General features: G+C 43.2%; 1 protein-coding gene across 1 annotated transcript; it reads right to left on the bottom strand.

Moving 5' to 3' along the window:
* Nucleotides 1-6,649: 6,649 nt before the first annotated feature.
* On the bottom strand, nt 6,650-25,804 carry LOC135224903 (protein retinal degeneration B-like). The gene is made up of 6 exons (XM_064264228.1): nt 25,697-25,804; nt 16,991-17,104; nt 14,845-14,953; nt 14,498-14,654; nt 9,045-9,193; nt 6,650-6,843 (listed from the first exon to the last, which is right to left on the bottom strand). The coding sequence occupies exons 2-6, from the start codon at nt 17,075-17,077 to the stop codon at nt 6,650-6,652; spliced, it is 696 nt and encodes a 231-aa protein (XP_064120298.1). The 5' UTR covers nt 17,078-17,104; nt 25,697-25,804.
* Nucleotides 25,805-26,770: the final 966 nt, after the last annotated feature.

Here is a 26,770-nt window from a genome sequence, read left to right as displayed (position 1 = left end):
TCTGGGTGAAGGGACCACTCAGTCCCTATCATCTGATTCCGACGGCTGAGCTTGTCTGCCACTACATTCCTCTTGCCTGGAATGTAGTGAGCTGACAGCTCTACCGAGTGAGCCACGGCCCACTCACGCACTTGCAACGTCAACTGGTGTAACGGGAGGGACACTAGGCCCCCCCTGTTTGTTGATGTATGCCACTACCGTGGTGTTGTTGCTCATCAACACCACTGAGTGTCCCATCAGTCGTTCCTGAAACTCTTGGAGAGCGAGAAATGCTGCCTTGAGCTCCAGGACGTTGATGTGAAGGTGCTTGTCGCGATGATCCCACATACCTGCAGCCAGCAACTCCTCCAGGTGTGCGCCCCATCCCTCGGTCGACGCGTCTGAGAACAGCAACATCTCCGGGGGGGGAGTGCAAAGGGGCACTCCTCTTACGAGGTTCCCGTCGTCCAGCCACCAGGCTAGGTCCTGCCTCACCTCCTCCGTGAGAGACACGGGGAAATACAGCAGGTCTGTTGCCTGTGACCAACTCTCCTTTAGACTCCCCTGAAGAGGCCGCAGGTGAAGACGCCCGTGAGGGACTAACTTCTCGAGAGACGACAGAAACCGCTCGGCTGCCTCCCTGAACCTGCTGATCCCTGAGCCTGCGGGGAAGACTCGCCCTGCTACCGTGTCGATCAGCATGCCCAGGTACATCATCCTCTGCTTGGGCTCGAGATTTGACTTCTCGAAGTTCACCACGATCCCAAGATTGCGACAGAACTCGAGGAGTCAATCCCTGTCCTGTAGCAACTGCGAGCGGGAGCTCGCCAGGACCAACCAATCGTCGAGATACCTCAGAAGATGTATCCCTTCCGAATGGGCCCAAGCCAACACCAGCGTGAACACTCGCGTGAACACCTGTGGGGTGGTTGAGAGACCGAAACAAAGGGCCATGAATTGGTACACCGTCCTGTCGAGGATGAAGCAGAGGTACTTCCTGGAGGACTGATGGATGGGTATCTGAAAATACATGTCCTTCAGGTCCACCGAAAGCATGAAGTCGTTCTCCCTGACGGACTTGAGCACTGAACGTGTCGTTTCCATCATGAAGCGAGTCTGGCGAATGAATCGGTTCAAGGGAGAGAGATCTATCAACGGGCGCCAGCCCCCTGATGACTTCTCCACCAGGAAAAGTCGGCTGTAGAAGCCCGGCAACTAATCCCATATGATCTCCACAGCTCGTTTGCTCAGCATGGCTTCCACTTCTTGCCGAAGCGCTACGTCCCTGTCAGAACCGGGGACGTACGTACATAGATGGACCGGGTTGGAGGTGAGGGGTGGCCGCGACTCAAAGGGTAGTAGATACCCATCCCGAAGGACATCCACTATCCAGGTCTCGGCTTTATAGTGCTGCCAAGTTGCCCGATGGCTTGCCAGGCAAACCCCACTTCCGGCAGCAGGTGAGGGGGAACGCCGTCCCTAGCGTTCCCCCTTCTTCGACTTCTTCTTCCCGGATCTTCCTCTGGAGAAGGAGGACTGGGAGGAGGGCTGACAGTTGCTCCTTACAGAAGAAGTCGAAGGCTGGGTCTTTCCCCTGGGCTTCGACGAGGCCGTTGTCTTAGCCATAGAGGAAGCGCTAGCCAAGCTCTTAGGTTTAGCCGCAGTGGCTCAAGGCTGCCCAGTCGCCTTCGAGACTGCCTGGTGGACTAGGCGGTCACTGTCCTCAGTGCGCCGCTGTTCCAATGCAGCATCCACCATCTCTCTAGGAAAGAGAGAGGAGGAACCCAGCACCGGTCTGTTCCTCAGACCCAACGCTGCCTCACGCACCCTGCCGACCTGGTCAATCCGAGAAAGGACTGTGCCCCCCCCCCCACCCTCCCCCCCCCCCCCCCCCCCCCCCCCCCCCACCCCCCCCCCCCCCTACATCTCAGAACCAGGTTGGCCCACAGGTTGGCCGTCTGGTGGGTCAGGTAGGAGATCGCCCTACCCCCAGACTGACACAGTCTCCCCAAAGCCGGGTCTCCTTCGGGAGTGATGTTTCCCGAGGAGGCCGCGACCTTGGACACTGTGAGGGACCACAGGTCCAGCCAGGAGACTGCTTGGAATGCTGCCATGGCGGTCGATTCCAACGCCAATGCCTCTTGCTGCAAGAACCAGCGGTTCTCTGCCAGCAGGTGTTGAAGAGACACCCCCGGAGTTAGCCTAGCCAGCTCAGGGTTAACCTGTTTGGGCAGCAGCGGGTCTTCTGAAGGCACGTAGAAGCGCCTCTGTCATGGTAGAGGAGGGGGAAGGAGCTTGTACGACCTGCCGGACCGAAATGATCCCTCCTGTCCGGAGACAGAGAGTTCACTTTGGCCCAGCACACTGTCGGCCAAGGCTGATCGGGGCAGACCACTGTCGTCCTGGGTTCCTTCTTAGGACCCCGGAACGACTCCAGCCTAGATATAGGCTCGGAGGGTGGAAGCACCAATCCTTCCCCGAGGTCATTGTGCTGACGAATCAGCGCAATTACCTCTGCAAAAGACCTCTGGATCTCAAGAGTGACTTCGTCCGGTGGGGAGATGGACCGTTAAGTCCATTCAAGGAAAACGCCTTCCGAGACCCTCCTCTTTCCACAGGAGGAAAAACCACCAAAACAGACCCTTTCTGGTTTCCTCCAGCCACTTGGGCGTACGATCTGGTCAGTCCCAAGACCATGCCAGGTTTGTAGGCCCTCGTGGAGGGACAGCAAGAAGCGCACTCCTCGCGGTTGCTCCTGATCGCCTCGCTCTTCCCGGTGTAGCCCGAGGAGGTTGAAGGGATCGGAGAGGAAGACCTGACGCTCCCCCCCTGCCCACCGGCAGAACCGGTGTGCTGGGGGGGCTGCAGGCGATCGCCAAATTGCGGTGACGATCGAGCTGCAGGCCTAGTCGCACGGTTCCCCTGGGGAGAACCGCTGGACTGAGAACGGTAGCGACAGTCCCAAGCGTCAGGAGAGCTGCTGCCAGTCCCCCTATCTGCCCGGTCCCGGTCCAAGGCTGGTCCTGCGACCGGGAGGACCTCTTCTTAGCCTCGGCCCGCATACGGTCCAGTGGGACCGTCGCGTTAACCCTGGGGACTGGCAGATCGCCACGAGAGCGATCGCTGGCCTGGTGGGAGTCACCTGGGCGACTGCCACCAGTCTTCCACTCCGTGCCTGGGTCCTGGCAGCACGGTCGCCCATACACTCAGTACCTCTTGCGAACGAGCGGCCAAGACAGTTCCTGGCGTCACGGCAGAACCTCTGGCGCCAGGCGAGGAGGTACCAGTGTTAGCCAGTACCCCTCTGGTCCCCGGCTTCTTCCTTGCGGAAGGAGAGACGGGCCCCGTTCCCAAGGGAAAAACAGGAGGACCAGCGGGAAGCCCCGACTGTCTCACTGGAGTTGGGACAGACCCTTAGAGGTCTCTGAGTAAGACTTCTTAGGGGCTGTGGGGTCTTGGAAGTCGAAGGGGAAGAGGCGGCTGCAGACGATGACGACACATTCCTCTTCTTCTTCGTCAGCTTCCTCAGGACCACCGTCAGGTCCTCCATCCAGGACGGAGCCAGGGCAGTTGCCGAAGCAACAGGGCCTGGCTGCACCTGTCCGGAGGAACCTGCGGTGGGGGCAGCAACACCATGGGCTGGAATGACGACGGCAGGAACTGGTACAGGAGCAGCAGATACAGGAACTGGCGACAGTACGGGGGCCAGCGACATCATGGGTACTGGCAGCAGTCGAGCGGAAACTCTTTGGGACACCAAAAGTCAGGGGCTGGGGCAAGAGCGGCGAAACGAAGCGGCGAGGTGATGTCCCTCCTCGGTAGACCCATCAGCGGAGCCTGGACTGCAGCTGTCGGGGTCACCATGGTCACGTGCTGAGTGTAAACCAAGTGAGGAGGCGCAGTGTACCCCGGCGTCAACACTGTTGTTGTGGTCAACGTCTCTGGACCATGAGTGACCGGCCTGGAACCATGCGCTGCTAGGTGGTAGAGGAGCCCCTGAATGCTCGGTGTTCTCTGGAGCCCAAGCGAGTACCAGACCTGTCCGAGACCGTCACCCACAGCAGGCTTATCTGAGGAAGGAATGGTCGTGTTAGTGAGGGGGGGGGGGATTCCCTTCTCGCCCGGGTGGGGTCAGTTCCCACCCCGAGCGAACGGAAGACCCAAGTATGACTGGATGCCAAGGTGTCGCGCTCCCTCCTCTACGCTCGACTGATCGAGGGAAGAGAAGGAATGCGACACGCCTCCTGAAGGGGAAGGAGCCATACGTGGGAGCTGAGACAGAGGGAGGAAAGAGGAAGACAAGTCCATGACCAAAGGAGTCGCTGGAGAGCCCTCCTCCGACTTCTTGGCCGGTTTACGTGCCTTCTTCCTCACCTTGTATCGCTGCCACTGCTCTTCTGACCAAGATACACATACATCACATGGCTTGGTGTGAGAGCATTCACTCCCTCAACACCGAGTACATAAATCATGAGGTCTACCTCCACAAAAGACCTAAAGACCACACATACGGCCCTCCACACCAGGGCACAATCTGTGGCTGACGGGGGGGTGGGGGGGGTCTCTCCAGCTCGCGAGAATTCATCATATCACGATCCACGAGCAACAATAAAATAATAAACAAATACAGTGGGCCCCCGTATTCGCGTTCTCCGGATTCGCGGACTCACACATTCGCGAATTTCTCTCGGGAACGTTTCCCCGAATTATTCGCAGAAAATTCGCACATTCACTGTATTTTTCTATGAGAAATATCCACAAATTCCTGGTTTTATTTTATCAATTTCATCATAAAATGCACTTTTTGTGATAAAAATATTAAAAAAACCAAGTATGAAAATTTGTAGTGTTTTTCTTGAGTTTTAACAAACAAAATAGGCTGTTTTAGCATTTTTATAGGGGTGGGTTCCAAACATCGCGGGTTCTAACTATCACGGGGGGTCTGCGGTACGCATCCCCCCCGAATACGGGGGACCACTGTACCAAGCTACTCACGAGTTTTTCTTCCACCACAAGACTCAATAATAAGGAAAGTTGGGAAAAAAGAAAAAATGCTTCTTAATGAAGTAGCTTAGCATACGACACAGCAGGCAGAGCGGCGAACAACACGTCTGTCTCCATCGGCGGTCGAAAGCAAAGTGAAGCTCCACTTCCCAGCCGGGCGGGACGCCCGACTATCAGACAAGCAGTTAACTACCAAACCACCTGGTTCGAAAGCTTACGACCGGTTCCAGCTGGCGCTGATTACATTCCTATTGTTAAAGGACCAAGGGTTTGTATTACATGTCAGAACAAATGTTAAACCGCACATGTACTGTTCCTTTTATATCAAATTCTATCTTGCTACGACACCACACAGCAAACAACATGTATATTGATTTTGTACCTCAATTCACGTTGTTTATTTACCCCTTAAGTAATTTATAATGAGTAAACTCATATTCTACCTTCTACTTTTTTTAAAAGTAGTGAGTTAACTTGTTTTTTATTTAACTTTAAAATCTGGACTTATCCATTCTAGAGTCTAACATTAGACAACACCAGTTTCAACTTATACCTGGCAGCAGTAGCCAGGGGTACAATATCTTTGCAGTATTACAAATTTCCTATTTTTTTTTTAGCAATTTTTGAGGTAAAATGACACATTTTTAATTAGTGTGGAACCTCGGTTTTCGTACATAATCAGTCCAAAACATATGGAAACCAAAACAATAATTCCAATAAGGAATAATGTAAATACAATTAATGCATTCCAGACCCCCAAAAATATTACAGTCAACCCCAGTATTGTGTTTCTGGAGATTTGCAGGATCACCTATTTGCAGTTTTTTCACTGAGAATAGTATTCACAAATTACTGTATTGTCATATTCTCATAACCAAATGCACTTTTTGTGATAAAACTATTCAGTTATAGGCATTTTTACAATTTTTCTTGTGTTTGAAATATCAAAAGATGCAGTTATGTATAAGCGTTTTACAGCCGTTCAAAGTACATATTTGCGGATTTTAGCTATTTGTGGGGGGTCTGGGATGCATCCCCGCAAGTATGGGGGGTTAATGTAACAAAAAAATACATACCTTTTTATAGGGAAAATAAACACAGTTGTTTTACTTGCAGAAAACAATGAGAAATAATTATAAATGAATAATGAACATTTAACATAACTCTTACCTTTATGGAAGACTTGTTTAACAATATGGAAGATGAGTGGAGGAGGAGGAGGAGGAGGAGGAGGAGGAGGAGGAGGAGGAGGAGGAGGAGGAGGAGGAGGAGGAGGAGGAGGAGGAGGAGGAGGAGGAGAGGTTAGTGTTTGGAAGGGGATCCCCCTCCAGAAGGATTTCAGGTATCAAGGACCTATCTGGGGTTATTTCTCTTTGTTTTTTACTGGCATTATCTGGGGTTACTTCCTCTCTTTGGTTTCTACTGGCAATAGGACCAGCTTGAGAGTCACTGGACCCCTGTCACACAACAAAACTGTCCTGAGACATTTGTTTCTGTTGTCTCTTTAAAATTGCATACAGTGAAACACAGCATTGTCATTAAAGATGTTGGAGACACAGACTACATCATCTTTTTTGGGATGATAATTCTCCACAAAATCTTTTACATCACTCCGCTTTGCAAACATGTCCCTAATAACTGAAGTAGGCGCATCATGTATGCCCGTTCACTTTCTGTATTTTTCAAACCAGCCTCTGCTGGCCTTAAATTCACTAACAGCAACACTTGTAGGCATTTTCTTCCTGTCATCGGCACACGACATCCTCCAACACTTTGCTAAGAGTTCTTTCTTGAATTCTGTGTATCTCGCCATTTTTACAGAAGGGCTGGCACTTGCAACTTTCTTTGGCTCCATGATGGCTTATTTACCAGTTGCACTTGAATAAAAAGGCACCAAAAACAACAAAGACAAAAGCAGAATGGGTCACGAGATAACATTGGATGCTCTGTTTGGGTGCTCAGTACAGGGCCTAGTCACGCGGTGGGCCCCAGAAGGAGCATTCCCAAGTGTACAAAATCCGAGGAAACATAAGAAACCCAAGGCAAAATTTTGTCAGAAACTAATTTGTAATTTTCATAGCTAAGAAACTTTCGGTCTTAACAATGGGCTAAAACTTCTGGTGCCAATCAAAAATTGTAAATGCAAGAAATCTGTGGCATCTGATAAGTAGTTGAGGTGGAAGAAAGTCAGAGATCGCTCTTGAATCCAGTGACGCTTCAGTCTTTCTTCCAAAAAAGGATGAAACATATGAGGGGTGGCTAGAGGCGAGCAGAGCATGTTAAGACCTCAGATTTGTAGCTAAGAAAAATGCAAATTAATAAAAAATGTGTCATTTGTACATACTGTAACAAACCTTCAGTCTTACAGTAGGATAGAATCACACTTGGAGGGAGGTATGAGAATCCTGACCCGGCTTGAGGTTTGGGACAGCTGATCATTTTTCTTAGAAATGAGAATTCTGAAGAAGAGGACCTAAGCTTTTAAGATGTTACATATGTGGATGCCTAACAGTCAGTCCATTGGGTTTAAATACAATGAAACATGTCCTGATTCACTGCATATGCAGAAGTAAAAAAGAACATATATCTAATTAAGCAACAAACCATGTTAGCCACAAAAAAATGGGTTCGTCACCACTCCTTTTAAGCCAATTATTAAACTATTCTACTGTTTGGTGACAATTCCAGTCCATATAGCCATATATAGCATACAGTTTTGTGTACCTCTGTGCTTATATGCAAGAGCAGTCTTACTTTTTAAATTTAACATAAACAAGTGAGGAGGTTTGATCTGCAGCCTCTGAGACTTTGTTATTACTACAACTGCCTACAGTAAATATCTGTATGTGAAAACTCATTCTCTCTGTCTGGGCGTCAAAAGTAACAAAAGCAATTAGAAAAACAATTTTGTTCCACAGTAAATAAAGCCATCTTCATTGTACAATGCTTATTCACACTGGTCCATTTTTTGTATATGTGTTAGTTATCTTGAATTATCATGAATATATTCTAAAAAGTGTGAACGTTTTTGCAACATTAGTGATGGACCTTTTGACTCATTTATTTTCACTTTTACAGCTGAGTATCACTAGAGGTGGATTTACTAGATAGCATTCTAATTTTTTACACCAACAAAGCAAAAAATGTTCAATCTAGCAAAACAAAATACTAAATGTCCAAACATTTTCTCTGTATGTCTTTACCTGCACAGTAGATAATTTTAAATTGACCTAATTTTACCAGTAATATATATAAACTGCAAATATGCCGTTCTAATGCATAGACATAACTAAGAGTTGTGTTAGTCAAAATAAAAAACACTTTTCATGAAAAGAATTACAGAACAAAGAGATAGAGAAAGGATGAAGAAGTTCTTAAAAATGAGGTTGAGAATACTTCAAAAATAGATCAGTCAGAAGGGGAATGGGGATGAGAAGAAACAGTATATGTAATCGTCACACACCTATATTTTTACATCAACCATTTATTTCTTTTTATAAGGGTAATGCATTAAGAAAACTTTTAAATCAAACTACAGTAACTGTAATTTCATATAAAAATTAAAGACTTAAGGAGCATGATTAGGGTCATATTTAGTGTTTAAACTCTAGACATAAGCATTTATTAGCATTTTAAAAGACAGTGCCAAACTTGTGAACATTTGCCTTGTGCAAGGGGTCTGGAACCTAACCTTGCGTAAGTTCGGGGTATGACTGTATACGGAAACTAAGTTTATATATGAGCTGGAACAAAAATGCACATACACACAATTCCTGACTTATTTCCAACTGAATATATAATATATTAAAAAACATGAGACAACTGGTATTCAAGTGGGTTCTTAATTAAGCAATGACTTGCTCTAGGTTAGTGTTTAATTAAACATGAAAGACACACCACTAGCTTTCTAGCCAATACATAAATTAATGACCAGGAACTATTTAGTTGACCATCATTCCCATTCAGTTTTGGTAGCAAAGGGATTTGTATGTACATTTTTATGAACTATTCCTTACAGTAGATATATTTTCATCTATGCAAGAAAAGAAAAAAAACCTTACCTTCAACATCAACAGCTCCTGCTCTCACTTTAGGATCTCTCCCAGTAACAGACACAGATGCAGTAAAAGAACCATCAATGCTGAACACAACACATTCGGTTTTGGGAGGTACAACAGTCAAATATAGAGTAGCACTGGTGTGATCACCTCTGGAATAAACATAAAACCATTTCTATTAATGAGAAAGTTGCTCATAACATTTTAAAATTATAAGAAATATACAAAAGTGCCCCAAAATTAACAATGAATTTTGATGAAAGTAGTTTTGCAATCAAACACATCACTCAAATGCCCACATCCATGGACTTCAAATGCCCGTAAATTTTTTTTGTTTCATACAAAAATATTTTGTTTCATCAAATCTCAATCATTCCTATACAACCTAGTTACAATTTAGGAGGGAAGACCCAGTCTCCAGAGACTTTCCTAGATCTGAGAACAAAAGTTAGCCCCTGCTTGTTTAACCATTGTAGAAGCAGTTCTGGGAGATGGTAGGGGAGGACTGATTCTATATGAAACCGGATGTATTCCAGTCTGGGCAGCAGAACCAAGCTGTCCAAAGGGTCTCAAACCATAGATGATGGCATAACTGGAACAGCAAGTAGCACTGGGCCCTAGCACAGGTCAGGTAAAGTAAAACAAAACCTGATGAGTGACTCATGGCTATTTGGCTGAAACAGAGGGAAAACAAAAGCCAAAAATACAAGAGGTAAAACATATAAATTGGGATGGATGTTTTTCAAAACCACAATGTTAGTATGTAGATGAATGGTATCAGGGCACATTTTTTATAAGAGAAAGACATTATACTTATACTAAATTTATTCATTGTATTTATTCTCTTATAATGAATATTTTATTATTATTTATATGCCATTAATATACTACTATTAAAAATAATACATATTCATATGTTTATATAAGTATACTCACTTTACGGCAACTCAGTGTTACGATGGCAACATGAGAGAAAAAACCATAAAATGAAAATAAAAGCATTGCCAATGGTGGCAAGAGAAAGGCTATTCAGTGCAGATAATCTAGCCTAGCCTAGGTTTTGGAAACTTTGAATCAGCCGCCATTAGTTCGTTGCGTGGCCATGCGGGTGGCGTAGCGCCACGTATTGTTTACAACTCCAAGACAGCAAAAATTGTGCCATATCTCCTTTGTTTTTGTGAGAATAATTCTTGTAATGAAAATAATTGAATTCTTAGTAATGAAAAGAAAATGTGTGAAGTCAAATGTTTTTTATATTAACTTGAAAATATATCTTTTTTAATATTCCACAAGAGAAGTCTACCAAGTCAATCCTTTTAATCAAAACAATGAGACATTTGGCAAAACAATGAAACATTTGGCAGCACGAATTCCCTTCCTTGCTTGAAAAACTTATATGTGATACAGTTTAATCATTTATTTATACAACTGTGTATTTACATACGTATTCGATATGTCACCCATGAGATCAGATGATACTAGAGGTAAAAAGCTTAAGTGTAAATCTTTATCAATGCTAGAAAATCTTTATCCCATTAGCAAATATTTTAGTGTTCTCTTTCCTCAATAGATGGCGTAGTGCTTTGTTTTCATTTTGACAGCAACATTCAAATGCCGTGATCGCTGAAATTCATTCATTATTTTTTTAATCTCACTACCCTCTGCAATAAAAATTTATGATGAAGACTCTAATAGCGATAATTATGAAATACCAAATTTAGAATATGAAAGTTACCTTTGAATAATACAGTGGACCCCCCATATTCGCATTCTCCGGATTCGCGGACTCACACATTCGCGGATTTCTCTCGGGAACGTTTTCCTACATTATTCGCGGAATATTCGCGCATTCGCAGTATTTTTCTATGAGAAATATCCACAAATTCCTGGGTGGTTTTTATCAATTTCATCATAAAATGCACTTTTTGTTATAAAACTATTAAAAAAAACCAAGTATGAAATTTTTAGTGGTTTTTTCTTAAGTTTTAACTAACAAAATAGGCTGTTTTTAGCGTTTTTATAGGGGTTCCAAACATTCGCGGATTCCTAAACTATTCGCGGGGGGTGGGGGGGTCTGGTACGCATCCCCCGCGAATATGGGGGGACCTCTGTATGCAGATTCTGAGAAAACTTTAGAACTGTATTGACTTACTAGTAGGCTAACTCGGGAATGTAGGCTAAATGTGCTAGATAAAGTACACTATTTTAAAGAAAATTGTGCACTATGAAGTAATATAAAATGATGAAGTTAAAATATGTGAGTAATACAATGATAAGCATTGTCAGAACTTTGCCAAGTAGTAGGCTATGTCAGAAACTAGTTCTGTGTATATGACTGAAAATTAATGCTATTAGTCAAAATAAAGAGAATAACGCATTTAACAACGAATTCGCTTAACGATGTGGTCACTGGAATGGAACCCCATTGCTAAACGATGAGTACCTGTACAAGCAATGCCTCCTCAATTTATGCATGTCATGGTAATATTGATACTTCAGCATTTTGGCCATACTATTACTTCTAGGGAAGTCATTCAATCAACCTGAGATCATCCCAATGGATACATCTAATTTGTGTTCTTTGTTTTACCACAAACAGCAAAATTAACGTGCACAATAAGCAGGCAGCCCCCAGTTATTGGCGGGGGTTCCGTTCCTGGTTGAGCGCCAATAACCGCAACATCACAGTCATTATGGTAATAAATGTCATTTATATCAGTGCAGATAGGTGCCGATAAACTGCTTATTGGTGCTGAGTGAGTTCTGCCACTTTAGATGTGAACGGGAGCGGGGTGTCTGCATCCACCGTGAAAATTGTGAAGGGACTCCTGAAGGCCGTGACCTTAGTGTTAACACACTGCCATTCATCGAGGTTACGGATCCAAGCCTGTTGAGCTTGGTCCCGAGAGAGGATGACTGTCTCTTTCGGGACCTTGTCCTCCCTGATCAAAGCAGATTCCGTAAGACGGACATAGCCTATGAAAGGGGCCTGCAACCCTGGTGGGTAGAACTCGAAGTCCTCAATCCTTCGAGTTCCGCAGCCCTCAATCGTAAGCATGCCTTTATGAACTCTGAAACCTCTCCACTGATAATTGTCATAATGAACAAACCAACAAAATATGTTAATAAATACAAAAACACTTCGATTATTAGTCTAACTCCCAAAATAAGTTTCCTATGAAATTAGTCTACTTTATAGGTCACAATCAGATTGACAAGATGTAGGGAATACTACGTAGTTGGTAATTTTCAAAAACATAGTAGACAAGCTTGATTTGATAACTGCTATATCCAATGTCAAGCAATTTTTAATTATTGGCTATCTACCTATTTACAGAAAAAAAATAGCCGGTACCGTATTTTGGCTTTAAACCTTCACCAGTAATTATTGTCAGAATGCTAACTTTATGAGGCTCCACCCACTTTGGCCTCGTTATAATTCAGGATAACACTGAAGGCTATCATGGGCATTGTTGGATTGAAGATTTAACTTCTGGCTATAAAAACTCATTTCTCGAGTAGTTGTAAGAAGTGCTAAATGATCCTCAAGGATCCCAGCAGTTGGCCTAAACGTTTAATTCATGTATATTACGCATGTACTGTTGCGGGACTACTGCTATAGTAGTATTACTACGCTAGCACAGATACCCCACCCACATCTATGTATTCATAAAGTCTTCGGGTTTCAGAGCCGATGGAACGAGGAGAATGAGTTTCTGTCTAGTGTATGGGCGGGGCAACATTTCGTCAAAAGGTGTTTACTTTGCTTACATAATGAATGTTTTTCGACTCTTGGCTCGTAATCATTGGCCATGGCGTCGGCTAGATAATTTTTACTCAATAAAAATTAAAAGTATCATGTTTAGGTTACTGATAATGCTGACAAAATTTGTGTGTGGTTGTAAAATATACATATGTCAACTTTCAGCTACATCCGATGCTTTGACAAGGAGCAAAGTCCAAAAACCATGTTACAGAGGCCCTGAATCTCATAGTAGATCTCAGTGACATCACAATCCAACATGGTGGCAGTCATGCGTCACAGCCTCCTTCAGTGTTGGCAAATTCAAGTACGCTTTCGGATTCAGTGGCAAACACTTTTATGGTGAAATCGCAAGCATTAGAAGCAAAACTTGATAACAAAGCAAAAATCAGCTCCCCAAGGCAATTGAAGAAAGACTGACATGTCACAAGGTTCCAAGCCTGGTCAGTGACCAGCTTCCCCCTCGTGTGCGTATGAGTTGCCAGATGCCACAGATTCCTTACTTTACAATCTTTGATTGTTTTTTTAACTAGTTTCATGCTGGCACTAGAACATTATCCTATTGTTAAGACTGAAGGTTTGTTCCTCGTATGAACAACTGATAAGACATGCAAGAGAAAAGATGTAAGTTTACTTCTTTTCCTTGTTCTTCTTCCTCTTCTAGTTCAGCATCATCACAAGCTTTGGTGGCATCAGTGCGTGCTCCAGTTAAACCTTGGAGGATAAGGGACTTTGTGGCTGATCCTTGTGCCAAGACTTTCCATACAACAAACCAGAAGCAACAAAAACCTACCTCTACATTAACTGATTGAAGACATGCCAAAAATTACAAAAATCAATTAAAAGTAACACCTGAATAAGAACCAAATCAATGAGACTTGCTAATTTAGGAAAAATAGAAAGGAATATTACGGCAAAATTCATATCTGTTGATGAAAAACTTTTTAATAACTTAGTAAATGAATGAAACTATGCCCAAATTAAAAAATTGTAAAACACAAAATGAGTAAAAATTAATTATTCCAAATAGCTGAAGCAGGGCTGGGGAACAAAATCTCACATAGGTATAGAGCAGTGAGACAAAACAGAATAAGCTGGGTAGTTTCTACCAACTAATTGTTTACAGGTTTACAAGTGCAGACAGTCACTTGTTGCTCCCTTGCATCATGTCTGGAGACATCATGACTATAATTTGGGCTCAATAAGATTGATGGGTTTGCTATAAACAAACTCCCCAGTAATAGCATAAAAAGCATAAAAAGTAGGCATTCGCAAAAGAATTTATCCCAGTTTCACAAACCATGTATGAAAAGGATGTGAAACCTATTCTTACCTCTCTATGTATGTTGAAATTACAGTGCTTAAGGAAAAAAGCAAATAAGCTACTACTATGTATGTTTAAATTACAGTGCTTAAAGAAAAAAGCAAATAAGCTACTAAAGTTTATATATAAAACTAGTGTAGTTTGGAATAATCACTCATATTTCTATGCCCAGAAACTTGTTCAAATCATCATAAATGACTTTGACAATAGCTACAATGTGAATACTAGTATCATGCATATGGGCAACGCTATTTGATGAACTGGCATAAAATACATGCTTGTATATAGCTCTCCCATGGATACTGGTCTTTATCTAAATGTAATCATCTGTGGCCTCTACTGAATTTCCACAAGAATGCCAGAGCTCACCTGACAACCATTTTGACTGGATACATGCCACATAAGAGAGATCTTTCAGGAGGAATGGTGAAAGTGATACGCCCATTTTTGTCTGTTACTTCTGTGCTGATCTGCTGCCAGTCACCACCAGGTGGATCAGACATAATATGTATGTCCACCTTTTCCCCTGGAAAATAAAAAAATAAAAAAATGAGTTATGTCTCTCTCATTCTCATAATGCTTGGGACAAACTCATTTATGTATGTGTAATGTATCAAATTGTCCTACAACTCTGGCAAGTATGAAGTAAATATATAGAAAACTACAGTAAAAATTTCTTTTACACTTTCCACTTTGTACAAAAAAAGAAAAAATACCTGAGAGTGCAACCATATCTAGTGGTCCATACATGAAGCGTGCCTGAAGACACTGTGGAGCACCTTCTCGAACAATCACATCATTTCCTCTATGATTTGCTGCAACATTCTGTGAAAAGATGGGGACTATAATGTAAAAAAGTAAAAAGTTGCAAGATGTAACTTTACAAGACAAAGCAGATGTGACAGTATAAGGCTGACCAATATACTTCCAACAATAGTCCATAAAGTGACTTTTTTCTTTTAGCTAACATGAGCTTACTGTAATTGCAAAAATCTTCCAAACATTTATTTGGTCTATTCTGCTACATAGCATCTAAATATACATTTCATTACAAGCATCTAATTATAAAATTTCAACATAATTTTAAGACAACGGTGGTACTACTGACCGAGCTCAATTTGCTCACATATCAAATCAATTTTCCCCATTGAAAATACTTAAAGTGCCCTTAATCTGATCTAACCCTCAAAATGCCACCCCATATTTTTATATTTCATGTTATTAAATAAGGAAAATACATTTCTAAATAACAAATATTGTGTAAAAACATAATAGAAAGAATATGTAAAGATATACGTAATAAGGTTTTATACAGTGTACAGTAGTGTTCAAGGTACAATAATCCGATTTTACAAGAGAGACAAATTACAATAGCCTAACTTTATCCCCTCTAGTTAAATATGTTAAAAAAAAGAGAGAATGATGAAAGTATTTTTTTAATGTTATACAGCCATGAACAACCAAACGAGAAACAACTTTGTTTGCTAAGTACAACCAAACTGGATAACAACAACGTCCTTCTGGCTTGTATTTCAACCATCGTATGATAGTAAACAATTACCATAGTTAAGTTATAAATACGTTATGTAGAATAAGACTGAGATTTTTTATGTAATAACTTTATTCACTATAGATCTAAGATCAACTAGGAAATATACTGTTAAATTTAAACCAAGTTGTAGCTGAAGCTGAGAAAACAGTTCAAGCTGCTAATGACTATTATCGTGCATTGGCACCAAGGATAAAATTCCCATAAACTTATTCCATAAAATACAACCGTAGATGAAATTGAGAGAAAATCATTTTAATCAAAACTACTGGGCTTGAAAGAACATTTTACTCTTGTTTTCACGCCGATAAAAGATGAATCACGTAAAGCTTGTATTACGATGAAGTAAAGTGAAAATAGCAAATGGAATCACTTGATTTTTTACTCAATAAACATGCCACCAACTTCATCTGTTAACGAAAAAATAATTTAGTTCACAATCACAACGAGATGTATTCAAGTCATATTTTGACTCAAAAACATGTCGTATAACAAAAAATTACCTTCCTTGTGTCATATAAGTCAAGTATCTAGATATTCATTTATGCTAACTAGAAGCAAGAAAATTCGCTCAGAATTGAGTTAAATATGGCGAAATAAACTCGTATTCGCCATCAGCTGATTTCCAAACCAAAACATTGATCGCTATGTTAGTAGTATTTTATAATGCAATAATATGAGAATATATACAATATTATTGGATACAGTGAAGTAATGTATAACTTTTAAAAGATTAATGGAAAAGATGTATATTGACTTTTTCTTCTTTGCTAATCTTAATTTTCATCACTACGCCATTTACATAGCACTGGCATCTCAAGCTCATGTACCTCGCCCAAGTACGACTCGTACCTCAGAAAACTTGTACATTAATTCACTCATAGGTCAAGGTACCACTGTATATTAAAATTCTTTCATGTGTAAATTTGCTTGTAGAAACTCATATAAATGTATATATATATATATATATATATATATATATATATATATATATATATATATATATTATATATATATATATATATATATATAAAAGAAGACAAATTACATTACAGAAGCTCCTATGGGAAAATTAAAATCTCAAGCTAGAGTTGGCTGAAAATTGTCTTCTGGATATTGGGTGAACTAGAACTTGATTCAATCCTTCCCAAATGAATCAGCTTTCAGTTATAGACTTTCACATTACACAGAATCCCTCTTTTTAAAAAATCACTCTTAGCTGTACTCCATAATTTACTAAGAATCAAGTTATTCTGAATAATGCTTTAAAGTCATTAAGAGACAACCCGATATTCAATAGTGCAATTTCTTACCTTGATCTTTACTGAGGTTCTCTTCTTAATCCATTTTTCTCTCGGCTGTGTTGGGGAGAATACAGGTAAATCCTTCTCATCTGCCATTTGACCAGCATGATCAGTTCTTACCAGCTGAAAAATAAAGCCTCCTTAAATCAAAAGAAATTGACTTTGGCAAAAATGATCAGTCCACATTCATTCCTCTCTGCTTCCTGAAATTACAATATCTTTAAAAATATAGGTGTAACACATATTCCAGCACCAGCAAATACACAAACAGCTTGATTTTATATCCCTTACCAAATCCTCTTAGGCTACACACTATTCTTCAGTGTAATGTTTTATGTTTTTAAAAGGGAATTACCAATGAAGAAGTACATAATTAGAGAAAAATGATGTTAATGTAAAATGCCTCTAAATACAGCATGGAAAAATTCCCTTTTACTAACTTCCAAATCACTCATGAAGGTTTTTCTGGGCTCAGTTCGTGTCGCTGCGCGAAATATCCTTTAATCCATTATTTCTAAGGTAAATGTACTAACACATACCAGAGAATAAATAAAATAAAGAAAAGGTCAGAACAACTGACTCGCTCACCCTCCAAGAGGGTGTCGGTATGAACACTATGGCGAGTGAGACCACTACCACGAACCGCTTGCCAATAGAAATCTCCCATACAAATCCCCACTAGAGGGGAGCCGACCCACAGAGTGGGCAGCAACTACTACTACTCCATCCCATGCTGCCGACTGCTGCGCCTCTGGTAGCCATCCTTTTCAGTTAGCGCACAGCGTATACACGTGCCCTTTTTTGCTCTGTGTTTTTTGTGCCCCCTTTATTGGATTTATTCATCATGGAGCGTACAGCCATTGCAGCAGCTAAGTTAAGTAATCAGTAGTTATTGCTAGTTGTTTTTTCCGACCCTGAGTCAGTATTTGCCGTTTTTGTTTTTTAGGTATAAATACGAGCTCTAGGTCGGCAGCATGGCAGCATGGTTCTGCCTCGTGGCGGGTTCGTTATTCTTGGTCCTTCCATACCCAGAACCTTCCCTTATTTTCATTACGCTCTATTATTAGTTTATCTATTTTATGTTAGGGGTGCAGCCTACTGGGTTATGTCATGCATGCATGTCTTTTCACCTTGCGTAGGCATCTTCCATCCAGACCCTAGCCACAGCTCTTAGTATCGGCCCCGGCTAGCTTTGAGTGGTAGACTTTCTTTCGAGTTAGTCGTACACTCCTGGATTTTTTCTCCTACTGTTTTATTTTCTTTCTTTACGTTAAGTGATTTTGATTATTATGTTTTATGTAGTGTACGGCGTCTGGCGTCACGTAGCCAAGGTTATGTTTTATTGTCTCCACCACTATGCTTCCGCTATTCAGTTCGGTTGCTTCTCTATAGCATCTCTCTGATTAGTCGGTTGCTTTATCCTAGGCTATATTGTCTCATTGTATTTCATGTTACCGCCCCGTGGTCACTACGTGATCACGGAGCAGCCAGACGCCTGTCCAGTCACCTTTCCCTCCTCCCGCTCTTCCATAGGGCCGGGGGGGAGGGTTGGTCTGCCCACGCTCGCTCCACATACCCGGCCTGCCTCCCTCTCTCCCTAGGCGGAGGGAGAAGGGGGGGCTGGACAGACCCAGACTGGACTCGACCTCTCGCTAGCTTCTTGGCACGCTCGGATGACTAAAGGGGGGGGGACTGGCCTTTCCCCCCTCCGTCGTTACTCCGTCGCTCCGTTGCTAGCTCGAGTCTGTTTGCCCTCTCGCCCTTTCCCAGCTTACTGGTGCTCTTTATCTACCGGAGCTCCGGCATCCACGTGGAAAGGTGCTAGTTCACCCTGACGGGCGGACTGCGGCATACAGTTGGTCTTTACTAACCACTCCGTCGCACTGATATCGCGACACTCCGCCACGCACCGGACTTAGTCCGGTACGTTCGATGTCTATAGGTTTAAGATTTAGTATTTAAGTTAAACTATAGTAAGTTTAATTTAAGCTACCTTAAGCCAACCCCTCCGTTGCCTGCCCACACCGGATCTCTCCGGGGTTCTAGCCTATTCAGGCGGTAAGGGAGGGGTTATGCCCAAAAATTTTTCGTGCTCCGGCATGCAGCGGAGTTCTTTTAACCTCTAGCCTGTAAGTGATATCTTTTAGGATGCTCATGTATCTTTTCACTTACAGACCACCAACTGTGAGCATCCGGGATGTAATGCCATGGCTCCAGGACCCTGTGGGGCATGAAGTCTGCAGATCCCATGCTCCATGCGCGACTCCGCACGGGAACCTGCAAGTCTGGTTTCACGAGACCTGCACGATTTGTTATGATCTGGTGAGCCAGCTCTTAGACGGGGTAAGTATTTCCAACTCCGTTAGCTACAAGGTTATAGTCTTAAGTTTAATTTTAATCTCTTATTTTAAACTTAAGCTTATTTATATGGGATCTCGCATCCTCTATAATTTTAGTTTAACCTATTACTTAAGTTTTAATTTTAAGTTTAAACTTAAAAAACTAACAATTACCCTCTCTTCCAGGCTCCCGCTGTTAGAGACACCGCCCTGGCAACCCTGCGGGCTTGGGTCGGCGGTTTTGGCAAGAACGCCGCCAAGGGACAGCCCTACATCCTTGAGAAGAGGTTGGCGGTCCTGATCTTCCCCGGCGGCAAGTCAACGGGTTACGTCGACCCAGCAGAGGCAGCCCCGACTATGGCGGCAATTCAACAGCAGCTCGCCGCTTCGTTGACTGAACCAGGCCAGGACATCTCGTCGGAAGTCGCGACACTGGACTTAAATATTGAACCGATGGTAGGTGTTGATGACCTGTTGGTCGAGGTGAGTACGCTGGACGCCCAAGGGCTTCCCTTGGGCGCCACTGGATCTTCTACTCCTGCAAACTCTCCAGCTTCCTTCCAAGGCTTTACAGGAGCTGAGCTCCTTTATACTTCTCCTGATGCCTCCGTAAGACCTAAGGTCAAAGGACAGACGGTAGTTAAAACCCTCAGTAAGACGTCGTCGTCGTCTAAAAAGACGTCGTCGGCGTCAACATCTCGCAAGTCTCCGGCTACAAACCCCGGAGCAGAGAGGTCTAGAGCTTCTGGGTCCGGCTCCAAATCCTCAAGGAGTAGATCTTCCAAGGAGAGATCACATACTCCAGCAGAGTCAGCCGTTTCTCCTCTTCCTTTGGTCCCTGTTCAGGGCTACCCGACCACCTCCGCAGCAGCTCCGGCTTTGGATCCCAATGCTGGTCTGTTGCAACAGATGGGGGATTTGGTTGGTTCGCTCAAGAACAGTTAGGAACAGATGTTCTCCCGGTTGTCCGATAGGATTAACACCCAGGATAACATTATCGCCGGACTAAGCCAGGCTCCGCTAGCTACTCCCCCACCTTTCGGCACAGGTATAGCTCAGCTACCACCACATGACTCTCTGCCTCCGTTCTCTATGAATAACCCCTGGAGGGTGGCGTCATACGCCCCCTTCCAAGACGGGCTTATTTCTATCCCGGAGTGTGGAATTCGAAGGATTGAGGACTTCGAGTTCTACCCGGAGGATCTCCAACCGCCGTTCATTGGCTACGCCAGGCTCACGGCCGCGGCCATGACGCGAGATGACAAGGTTCCTAAAGAGACAGTCCTCTATTCACGTGACCAGGCTCAAAGAGAATGGCTCAGGTGCTTAGAGGACATGGATTGTTCGAATACGAAAATACAGCCCTTTAAGAGTCCGTTCACCATCTTCACAATGGAAGAGGGAACTCCGCTTCCTTTCCTTACCAAGATTGCTACGGTCACTATCCCAGCGGCCCAAAAGGGGGAGTCGTTACCGCAGCTAAAGGAAGCGGACCCTACATCTCCTTTACTTCCCTCAACCGGAGATTTGTGGGAAGACCTGCCCAACACTTTCTCGGCGGGCAAACTCAAACCAGACTGTGCTATGGAGCAGTTTGGTGAGAAGCTGCCTAGACTTCCAGACAGCCTCATTCAGGCAGAGTTTGAGGCCAAGTCTAGGCTGGCCAGGTCTATCAACACCATGGCCATGACAGAAGTGGCTACCATTTCGTATGGTTCCGAGCCACTATTCAAGCTGATCACCAAGTCACTGACTCAAACGGTACAGTCTGACATGTTCGAGTTCGCCACAGCCAGGACGAATTGTCGGAAGCATGTCCTCCAGGAAGCAACTATTCGGCATGAACCGAATAAGTTGCTTTCATCAAACATCTGGGGAGCAGACCTCTTCCCAGATGCGATGGTTAAGGAGGTCCAGGCAGAAGCTACAAGGCTTAACCAAAGCCTTAAGGATCGTTGGGGTCTCACTGCAAAGAGACGCCAAGATCAAGCAGTGAGGGGTAAGGCTCAGAAGAAGCCCAAACGTTTCCAGCCTTACCAAAAGAAACAGCAACGCTTCGGCCAGCCTGTTTCGGCTGTTCCGTTGGTGCAGACGGCCCAACCCTCTACCTCCAAGGCCCAATCACAGCCTATTTATGTGATTTCCCCCCAGCCTCAACCTTCCACCTCTTACGCTGTCTCCCCAGCCTTCAATCAAGTGTTCGAAGGCCAGGCCTTTCAGCAGTATGACCGCTCGGGTAGGGGAGGCAGAGGTAAGCGATCCTTTCGTCAGAGAGGATCAGGAAGGTCCCTTAATAGAGGAAAACACTTCCGGGGAGGCCGAGGAGGCTACCAACATCAATGAGAACTTCCAGGTAGGAGGGAGGCTGTTTCTCTTCCGCCACCGGTGGGGATTCAGCAAATGGGCTCAAAGCATTGTGTCGAAAGGCCTGGGTTGGAGTTGGGTGGCGAATCCGCCCCCACCCAGACCTTTCCTTCAACTTCCATCCAAAGAATTGACGGAGTATGCGGAGGACCTCCTTCAGAAAGGAGCAATTGCGAGAGTCAACAGATTAAAGTTTCAAGGTCGCTTATTCAGCGTTCCAAAGAAAGGCTCACAAAAAAGAAGGGTAATCTTAGACCTGTCCCGCTTAAACTTGGCCATTCGCTGCGACAAATTCAAGATGCTCACAATCTCGCAGGTGCGGACCTTACTTCCCCGTGGGGCCGTCACCACCTCTATCGATCTTACAGACGCATACTATCATATCCCTATTGCAAGACACTTTTGCCCTTATCTGGGCTTCAGGATAGGAGATCAGGCATTCTCCTTCAAGGTAGTTCCCTTCGGTCTCAACGTAGCACCCAGGGTGTTCACGAAGTTGGCGGAAGTAGTCGTGCAACAACTAAGATCGCAAGGGATCATGGTAGTAGCGTATCTCGACGATTGGCTAATTTGGGCGTCAACAGTCGAGGAATGTCGCAAAGCAACACTGAAAGTAATCCAATTCCTGGAATATCTAGGGTTCAAGATAAACAGGACCAAATCGAGACTCACTCCGGAGTCAAACTTTCAGTGGCTGGGCATTCAATGGAATCTATCCTCCCATACTCTGTCGATTCCATCAGCCAAGAGAAAAGAAATAGCGAAGTCAGTAAAGCAATTTCTAGGACAAACAAACTTGCTTCAAGGAGAACCCAGGAAAGGATTCTGGGTTCATCCCAGTTGCATCAGTGACAAACATCTTGATGAAAGCCAAACTGAAAGACCTAACAGATCTGGCGCTCCCGAGCAAATGTCCGGTCCAGGGACAAATTATCATCAGTCCCTCAGATTCTACGGAATCGTCTACGTCCTTGGTCGAAGGTCAAGAACTTGTCAATATCAGTACCCCTCCAATTTCCTCCTCCGGGGATTACCATCCACACGGACGCTTCATTAAGCGGTTGGGGAGGATATTCTCAGTTCAAGAAGGTTCAAGGAACCTGGTCACCCCAGTTCCGTCAACTTCACATAAACGTACTGGAAGCAATGGCAGTGTTCTTGACTCTAAAAAGGTTACGTCCGCCAAAGAACTCCCACATAAAGCTAGTCTTAGACAGCGCAGTGGTAGTCCATTGTGTAAACAGGGGAGGCTCCAAGTCACGTCATCTGAATCATGTCATGGTAGCCATCTTCTCCCTGGCGGACAAGTTCAGTTGGCACCTCCCTCCTCCACCCATATAGCTGGAGTGAGAAACGTCATAGCAGATGCTCTATCCCGATCAGTTCTCTGGAGTCGAGTGGTCACTGGGACAACAGTTCGTTCCAGTGGATCCTTCAGAGGGTTCCAGTCTACAAGTGGATCTATTCGCATCCCAAGCGAACCACAAACTCCCATGTTATGTGGCCCCCAACCGACCTGGACCCTCTGGCCTATGCCACGGACGCCCTGTCCATAGACTGGAACAACTGGGAGAAGATTTATGTCTTCCCTCCAGTGAATCTTCTCCTGAAGGTGCTGAACAAACTCAGGACGTTCAAGGGTCAAGTGGCTCTAGTAGCCCCAGACTGGCCGAAGAGCAATTGGTACCCTCTCATTCGGACTGGGTCTTCGTCCTCTTCGAATTCCCAATCCCAGGCTCTCCCAGTCAGTACAAACGAAGACTGTGTTCGCTTCCTCAGGAATTCTCAAAACCCTAACTTTATGGATTTCATGAAGTTTGCGGCTAAAAGAGATGCGAATATTGATCCTCAAAATATTCTCTTCTTGGAATCTGATAAAAGAGATTCACTTTGAGACAGTATGATGCTGCAGTCAAAAAGTTAGCAACCTCCTGAGAGAATCAGATATTAGAATCATGACAATCAATTCAGCTATTTCCTTTTTCAGATCTTTATTTGAAAAAGGCTTAGCAGCTAGCACTATTACGACAAACAAGTCAGCCTTGAAAAAGATTTTTCAATTTGGTTTCAGCATAGACTTGACAGACTCTTACTTCTCGTCTATTCCCAAGGCTTGTGCTAGACTTAGACCTTCTGTGAGGCCTACGTCAGTATCATGGTTCTTAAATGATGTTCTAAAGCTGGCTTCAGAAACAGATAATGACACATGTTCTTTTATAATGCTCTAAGAAAAACGCTATTTTTATTAAGCTTGGCTTCAGGAGCTAGAATCTAGAAACTGTCGGCATTATCCAGAGATCCGGATCATGTTGAATTTCTTCCCACAGGGGAAGTTCTACTTTCTCCGGAACGTAGTTTTATAGCAAAGAATGAAGATCCTTTGATGAGGTGGGAACCGTGGAAGGTTGTCCCCCTTCCACAAGATACTTCTCTATGTCCAGTATCAACCTTACGAGCCTTTCTGTCCAGGACATCCTCATCATCATCGGGTCCTCTCTTTAAGAGAGAAAAAGGTGGTACTTTATCTATTAAAGGCATCAGGCAACAGATCCTGTACTTTTATTAAGCAAGCCAATCCTGATTCCTTCCCTAAAGCACATGATGTCAGGGCAGTAGCCACCTAAATTAACTATTTCCAACACATGAATTTCGATGATTTGAAAAAAGTATCTGGATGGAAATCGCCGACAGTATTTAAGCGTCATTACTTAAAGTCCTTGGAAGCTCTAAAATTTTCAGCAGTTGCGACGGGTAACATTGTTTCCCCCGACTCTGCTTAATCTTTAGTAGAAGATCCAGTTCTCCTTTCTACCTATTTCACCCAACAGTTCGTCTATACCTGCCATGTTCATCTACGTTTACCTTGAGTCTTAGCTGCTCTTATGATGGTATAGTGAGTGCCCTTATTTTTTTGCTAGGGTCACTCACAATTGATTGTATATAATGATCTCTTTGATGTGATCCCCTTATTTTTATGCTAGGGTGACACATCGTATTTACAATGGTTACGGGTTTTGTATACTAAGTCATATACATTCCTTTATTATAATATTGTTGAAGTTTGTTCTATTCAGTTTATTGTTATAATTGCTTTGAATTCTTTGTATATAATAACTATACACAGATACTAATCTCAACATATTCCATGTAAGCCCTGTATATATATGTTAAATTTAAGTTAATTTTAAGAAATATTATTACCCTTAAGTTAATTTTAAGTAATATTTCTATTTTGTATCAATGTGTATATATATATCTATCAGCAATTATATGTCTTCACTTTATGTTATCTTTTATTTGAGACCCTTTTTTGTCTGTTTTATTTTGTTCTTTACAATCTTGTGCTATTTCTCTGGTACGATTTCGCGCAGCGACACGAACTGAGCCAGAAAAGGGATTTTGACGTAGGAAAAATCTATTTCTGGGCGATTGGTTCGTGTCGCCAGCGAAATCCCGCACCCTGCCCATCCCATCGCTCAAGATTGTCTGCTAACTTCAGGATGGCCACCAGAGGCGCAGCAGTCGGCAGCATGGGATGGAGTAGTAGTAGTTGCTGCCCACTCTGTGGGTCGGCTCCCCTCTAGTGGGGATTTTGTAGTGGGAGATTTCTATTAGCAAGCGGTTCGTGGTAGTGGTCTCACTCGCCATAGTGTTCATACCGACACCCTCTTGGAGGGTGAGCGAGTCAGTTGTTCTGACCTTTTCTTTATTTTATTTATTCTCTGGTATGTGTTAGTACATTTACCTTAGAAATAATGGATTAAAGGATATTTCGCTGGCGACACGAACCAATCGCCCAGAAATAGATTTTTCCTTACGTCAAAATCCCTTTTTTAATTTTTACAGTAACAGCAGGAAATGAGAATTCAAACAAGTAATAATCAGCACTTGAACAGTAGAACCATCTTTCTAAATTGTTATAAACTAAAAACCAATAGTTTTCATAACATGAAAACATCAAAACCAAGTATGCAGACATAATACTGAAAAAATTTATCACCACTATACAAACCTGTCTGAGAATAAAGGCTATAACATCTGACGACTCCCAGTATGATGCATGAAAGATGTGGCAGGGAATTTGTGGGAAAATTGGCTAAACCTTCCGGACAATATAACGCATAATCCAACCGCTTATTACCCCACCAACGCTGGCTTACTGTGAATAAAAATATACTTGGTAAAATCCAGTAATAAAAAACTTACTACATTATTCATTGCTTCCCACTGACTAATTAAACATGTCCAATTTTCCTGCAAAAGCAATGAAATCAGCACAGGTCAAAAGGAAACAGTGGGATACAAAATTATACTGTTTTAGGTAATGATTATTGCAATTTATCAGTTAGCTTACAAAGGATAAAAATTAGCATTAAATCCCACATGAGACTAAAAACAAAAAAACAATGCTTAGTACATAACCCTGTCGCCTTCAGTCCTTATGAAAAAAACACAATCTTAGACTACATAAACCCCGTCGCCTTCAGTCTTATGAAAAAAAAACACAATGCTTAGACTACATAACTGTCACCTTCAGTACTTATGAGCACATTTTCATCTCAGATTTGGCTGGCTGAATCCACAAAAATCTTATTCAGTAAGAAAATATAACCTCTGTCAGACCTTGCTGGTGGAGGTACAGAACCTTCATGTGACAGTCCCTAAAGTTGGAACAATTGGAGTAATACAGGAACCATGGATTTACACCTAAATTTGTATCAAGAGCTAATTAACTCTTGCTTGGCTAATAACCTAACATTCCAAAGGTTCAAATGAGATAATAAATTTTTCATAGCAACAGAGTAACAGACAGGAGTAGTACCTTTCTTCAACTTTCTTGCATGGAGTGACAATAACAGCACAAATCCACTGACTTGGGATATCAACCTGGATAACTTCTACTGATGTAACCAACACCCACTTGACTATCCTTTACTGACATTATTTTTCAAACCTCACACATAATTCACCTTTAATCCAGACACTGCTTTTTTATTTCCACTCTCTCGTGGTGTCTGTGCAACTGTTCATTCATGACTTATTGCCAAGTCTTACTCTTCCGTTTGTTTGCAGACCTCTACTGCAT

This window comes from Macrobrachium nipponense, chromosome 12, assembly GCF_015104395.2.
Source record: "Macrobrachium nipponense isolate FS-2020 chromosome 12, ASM1510439v2, whole genome shotgun sequence".
In the NCBI taxonomy this organism is placed as follows: Eukaryota; Metazoa; Arthropoda; class Malacostraca; order Decapoda; family Palaemonidae; genus Macrobrachium; species Macrobrachium nipponense.
Note: the sequence above shows the minus strand (reverse complement) of the source record. Positions and strands in the feature narration are given on the sequence as shown.

Coding starts and splice junctions, on each gene's coding strand:
- LOC135224903 (XM_064264228.1), bottom strand. CDS start 17,077: ATGGCAGATGAGAAGGATTTACCTGTATTCTCCCCAACACAGCCGAGA. Junction 14,655..14,844: donor AGATATGGTTGCACTCTCAG/GTATTTTTTCTT, acceptor TTTATTTTCCAG/GGGAAAAGGTGGACATACAT. Junction 9,194..14,497: donor CCAGTCAAAATGGTTGTCAG/GTGAGCTCTGGC, acceptor TGTTTATTCCAG/AGGTGATCACACCAGTGCTA.